The sequence below is a fragment of the Erinaceus europaeus genome, chromosome 15 (assembly GCF_950295315.1).
Source record: "Erinaceus europaeus chromosome 15, mEriEur2.1, whole genome shotgun sequence".
NCBI lineage: Eukaryota > Metazoa > Chordata > Mammalia > Eulipotyphla > Erinaceidae > Erinaceus > Erinaceus europaeus.
Window position 1 is genome coordinate 4,538,037 of NC_080176.1, and position 6,000 is coordinate 4,544,036.

Below are 6,000 nucleotides of genomic sequence, written 5' to 3' on the forward strand. Positions count from 1 at the left end.
AGGCACCACTAACATGGCTGTGAGGACACTAATGTGACTGAATTGAGAAAGTCCTGTGTAAACAGGTGATTTGGGGTTGGAAGGACTGTCTGAAAAGGATGCTGAGACCATATGAGGCCCACCCATGCCCACTAGGTTCACCCTGGCTTGCGGACACTCTTCCCTGCCTCACTTCTCTCACTGATGACTCCTTTAAAGAATCTGTTGGCCATATTTTTTGGTCTGTGTTGAGATTTTGTTTGAATTGTGAATTCAGGGTTCTGTAATCACTGGTCTGAGACAACCTATTCTGTAAGCAGTGGTTGAGTGAAAGGCTTCTTTCTTCCCTCCCTTTTTCTCTTTGTTCCTTTCTTTCAAGATTTATATGTTAATATGAGAGAATCAGAGCACCACAATGGCTCAGGTGATGCAGGGAATCAAATGCAGAACCTCATGCTTTTTTACTTTCAGCTCTCTAATCACTGTACCACTTCCTGAGCCATGAGTGAGGATTTTTTTTTTAAATAATTATTCCCATTTGTTGTCCTTGCTTTGTTGTTGTTGTTCTTGTGTGATAGGATAGAGAGAAATGGAGAGAGGAGGGGAAGACGGAGGGGAGAGACAGACACCTGCAGGCCTGCTTCACCAACTGTGAAGCGACTCCCCTGCAGGTGGGGAGCCGGGGGCTTAAACTGGGATCCTTACACCGGTCCTTGCGCTTTGTGCTACTGCCCAACTCCCTCCTTTTTTTTTTTTTTTTTTTTTTTTTTTAAGGTATCTGTCTGGTGTCAGCTCTAGAGTGAATTCTAGTGTTCAGGGTGACACAGAGGTAGGCACATGCCAGACTTCCCATTTGAAGTGTTCTGGCCTCATCAAGGGATGTAGTCAGTAAACCTACTGTGGGCACCACCAGGTTGCTTGTGAGAGGTGTGGAGACTTGGGCTCTGTTCTCTACCTCCTGTGCTGAAATCTGAGTCACAGCATATCCCAGGGTGACTGGGGCACAAGGTAAGGCTCAGATCCAGGCTCTGTCTTCTGAGCTGTTGAGAAGGTGTGGGTGACACACGTTATTACACACAGGGAACCAGTTTGTGAGTCAGAATGAGGGGGCTTAGGACTAGTGTTGGGGTGGGGCCTGAGTGCCAGGCTAGCAGGGGTGTTCAGGAATCGGTTGGGAGACTGCTGACCCAAATACAGTTGGGCTACAGCAGTCAGGGCCCAGTGCAGCTCAGGGGCAACAAATTCCACCAAGAAAAAAGTAGACTAAAAATTCTGAGATTGAGCATTCAGACTTTGTGGATCATCCTGTCCAAATTATATTCTAATGTAACCGTTCTTGTGGGCTAGATCCTGCTGTGAAGTGCGCGCATCTGTGTGTATATACATATGTGCACACACTGTGACGCAAAACTAGGACCATACACATGCACAATGTGTTCTCTTAACACTGAGCTATACCTCTGGTACCTCAACTCCATTCTGAATGGTGAGTTTATTCTTGAGTAAGGAAGATCAGTAGTTTGTTTGCCTTGCCTCAGAATTACTAGTATGCCAAGCTCCAAATGCTTGCTTGTCTCCTGATAAGTAAAAAGAGCTATTTATTTATTTATTTTCCCTTTTTGTTGTCCTTGTTGTCTTGTTATTGTTGTTATTGATGTCATTGTTGTTAGATAGGACAGAGAGAAGTGGAGAGAGGAGGGAAAGACAGGGGGAGAGAAAGATAGACACCTGTAGACCTGCTTCACCGCCTGTGAAGTGGCTCCCCTGCAGGTGGGGAGCCGGGAGCTCGAACCAGGATCCTTATGCTGGTCCTTGTGCTTTGCGCTATGTGCGCTTATCCCGCTGCGCAACCGCCCGACTCCCACTATTTATTTATGATCGGGAGCCGGAGCATCACTCTGGCATATATTATGCTGGGGACTGGACCCAAGACTTCACGCCCAAGAATGTTATTACCTCTATCTACGGTGTCACCTCATGAACCATGAGGTAGGTTTTCTTTTAAAATGAAAAATAAAAATTAATAATGATTACAATTAAGAAGTACATGCTTTCCATCACGTCAACTAGCTGCTGTGAAGTCGGGGTTGACATTTGTCTTGATGGGCCTTTTAGTCAGCGGGGTGGCATCTGGGGAAGTGGAAAGTGGAGCAGGACTGTTAAGAAAGCACAGCTGTTGCGTCCAAATGCAGAAATGGTCTCCCTGCCATTGTCTGCCTTTTTACAGCATGATTCTTTTGAGAAAAGTTTACTTGTAGGGTTTAGTAGTACAGTGCTTCGAGTTTGGAGAAATATTAACTACTAAGAAAAATAATTATTCAAAGTACCAAGGAGACAGCACAATGGTTCTGCAGAAGACTTGTTCCTGGGGCTCCCAAGGTTACAGATTTCAATACAGACACTCCATAAGCCAGAACCGAGCAGTGCTCTGCTAAACATTACCAGAGTTAATATATATATACACACATATATTACCATTATTTATTCAGCTTGTCATGAAATGTACCTAGGGAGTTACTCGGGCAGGTGGACAGCATACTGGTTATGCAAACAGACTCATGCTTGAGGCTACAAGGTCCCAGGTTCAACCCCCCGCACTACCATAAGCCAGAGCTGAGCATTTCTTTAATGGGGGGGTAAAAAAAAAAAAAAGCAATTACTTGTCCTGTCTAATAGTGAAGTTCTTGGTATGTATAATATTGTCTAGTGAGCATTAATGACCATATCCTTATTAGATACATTAATAGTATGGAATATATAGTCACTGCCTTTTAAACAGATTTGTTCTAATTAACAAGTTTATAATCTGATAAGTTAGAGGGGTTTATGCTATAGTTGCACTGATGGTTGAATAATAATAGTATGCATTTGAAAGAAAGCCTTTATGGACCACAAGTCTTACATTACCAGTTTTATAAGCTAATGTTTTATAGCATAACTAAAGTTTGGGGGGAAGTTGCAAAGAAAGGGGCCCTTAAGAGTCAAAATAATAAACAGTATGGTCTAGATTTCTATCATAGGGTAGATGCTTACCAAGTAAAGATCTGTGGGTGGCACAGGGATGGATTGAACTTGAAAATGAGTAAAAAGATGCAAGTTTGGAGTCACTGCTCAGTTAATTATTAGAGCCATGATGAAAGCAGTTCTCCTTACTAACGGATTTCCCTTCAGTCTCCCGGGACTAGGTGCATGGGTTTCTCTAGAGACGCCCTGAGCTGGGAGTGGCTGTGGGCATATCAGGAACATCCTGCAGAAGCAGCCGGTCTTGCCCATCTTTTAGTTTCAGCTAGCTGACTGTTGTGCAGTGCTTATTGAACTGCTTCAGTCAGCCCACCAGGGACCCTCCTAACAATGCGCCGCCTCTAGCCGCACCCCCCACCCACAAAGGGATGCTGTTAATTCAGTCATTGCCTGCAGCATTTTAGAGGATTTATTAGTAACACAACCAACTAGCTAGGTGTCACTTTTGCTGCTGCTGCTGCTGCTGCTCTTTATGTGCCAGTGCAGGTGAGTAGCAAAGGGCCAAGGGGAGCAGAATGGGGGGTGGGGTGGGGATGGGTTTCTTACGTTCAACAATGACTGGTGACTCCTAAAAGAATCAAAACACTTGCTGCTACCATGTTTGCCATTCCCCTGAATTGACTTCAGAGTCTCCAGAATTTAATGCCTATTAAATTTTATTACATGAGCTATGCTACTTTCTAAGCTAGAAGCTTGAATTTTCTCTGACCTTTGGCTTCTTGCATTATAACCTGGTGCTAATGCTTCATGACATACATGGATACTCTTTGATAAACTTGTACTTGCTTCTCAGGCACTTTCAAGTCTTTTGTGCACTTCTGTCCTTTGACTGACCTTTGTTGTTTGTCTCTGTTTGTTGTTATAGCCATCCTGGGGTCTCCAGCTAGTGGAATTCAAAACACAATCGGCACTGTTGGCGCAGGGCAGCAGAGTGCCACTTCTTTAAGTAACCCGAACCCCATAGACCCCAGCTCCATGCAACGAGCATATGCTGCTCTGGGACTCCCCTACCTGAACCAGCCCCAGACGCAGCTGCAGCCTCAGGTTCCTGGACAGCAACCAGCACAGCCTCCGAGTCACCAGCAGATGAGAACCCTCAATCCCCTGGGTAGGTGACAGCCTCGAAAATGCCGTGGTCCAAATGCAGCACTGAGAATGTCAAGTCTTCCTGCAACCCACCACTCTTTCCAGTCATTGTTTTTACTTAGTTGCAAATCAATGCAAGTAAATATTATGGTGAGAGTACCCTTTTAACTTCTAGGAAAAAATAAAAGTGTCTAAGGTAGGGAGATGTTACAGACCTGTAGAAAGAATTGCTTTTTCAGGACAGCTTTCTGAAAGGATGTTTCCAGACGCCACAGGTTAGAGCTGTGGTCTTGCACCTGCCCTACCAACTTTGTGTGTGATAGAGCACTTGTGGGTGGCTGGCTGGGTCCTTTTCACCTGTCTCCTAGTCTTACTGCAGTCCAGTATTTGACATGCCATGGCCATTTGCTCACATAGCTCCACAGCCTTTTGCCACTTGTGCATATTTTCTCAATATTTTTATTTACTTATGGTTATATTTTAAAGATTGATTTGTTAATGAGCAAGTGTGAGCGTGCGCCTAAGCATCACTTAGGCACACATGGTGCTGGGGATCAAATTCAAACTTCATGTTCCCAAATCCATCACTCTAGTCACTTTTACCTCCAGACTATAGGCACATTTTTTTTGTTGTCATTGCCAACAGGGTTATTGTGGGTCTCAGTGCCTGTGAAACAACCCTGCTACTCCAGGCAACTTCTCTCTCTCTTTCCCTCCTCCTACTTCCCCTTCTAAAGAAACAGAAATAGAAAAAGATGCCTACAATACTGTTCCACCATTTATGAAACTTTCCCCCTGCTGGTGAGGACCAGGGGCTTGAACCCAGTAGCATGTGCCCTCTATCAGGCTTGATTCTGACCTGCCACCCTCACCCCCCCCAACACACACACACACACACACAGAGTCCTTTTATATGTAGACTTAAATCAAGCAAGTTTTGTTTGTTTGTTTGTGGTAATAGCAAACACCCGAGGCTCTGAAGTAGTATTTACAATCCCCCTGCACCTAGATAGGCCAGAGCTGAGCAGAACTCTGGTAAGCAACACACAACACAGAACAGTTATGTCAATAAGTGAAGCCAAAGTTGTTCTGCTATTTTTAAATAATTATTTTAACTTTAAAAAACAAAGCTTGTGGGGAGTTGAGCAGTAGTGCAGTGGGTTAAGCACACGTGGCGCAAAGCGCAAGGACCGGCATAAGGATCCCGGTTCAAGCCCCTGGCTCCCCGCCTGCAGAGGAGTTGCTTTACAAGCTGTGAAGCAGGTCTGCAGGTCTCTATCTTTCTCTCCCCCTCTCTGTCTTCTCCTCCTTTCTCCATTTCTCTCTGTCCTATCCAACAATAATGACAGCAATAATAACAATAATAACTACAACAATAAAACAAGGGCAACAAGGGAGTCGGGCTGTAGCGCAGCGGGTTAAGCACAGGTGGCGCAAAGCACAAGGACCGGCATAAGGATCCCGGTTCGAACCCTGGCTCCCCACCTGCAGGGGAGTTGCTTCACAGGCGGTGAAGCAGGTCTGCAGGTGTCTTATCTTTCTCTCCTCCTCTCTGTCTTCCCCTCCTCTCTCCATTTCTCTCTGTCCTATCCAACAACAACAACAATAATAACTACAACAATAAAACAACAAGGGCAACAAAGGGAATAAATAAATAAAATAAATATTAAAAAAAATTTAAAAAAAAACAAGGGCAACAAAAGGGAATAAATAAATAAAATATTTAAAATTTTTTTTTAAAAAGCAAAGCTTGTTATATTTGCTGATTTTTAGAAAACTACTACTATCTGATAGCTAATTTTGATCTTTTCCTAGTGGAATAACTTTAAAACATGGAACTTTAAAAATGAAAGCAACTTAAAAAAATGGAAAATAAAATTTGTCTTATTCACTGGATCCTGAGACCTGAGTTCT

At 43.9% G+C, this 6,000-nt stretch overlaps 1 protein-coding gene across 1 annotated transcript in view; it reads left to right on the forward strand.

Moving 5' to 3' along the window:
• The window catches only part of CREBBP (CREB binding protein), a 111,914-nt gene that overhangs the window by 63,979 nt on the left and 41,935 nt on the right, over nt 1–6,000 (forward strand). The window contains exon 6 of the mRNA XM_060174090.1: nt 3,866–4,108. Coding sequence (XP_060030073.1) covers nt 3,866–4,108 — 243 coding nt within the window. The remainder of the gene's footprint in view (nt 1–3,865; nt 4,109–6,000) is intronic.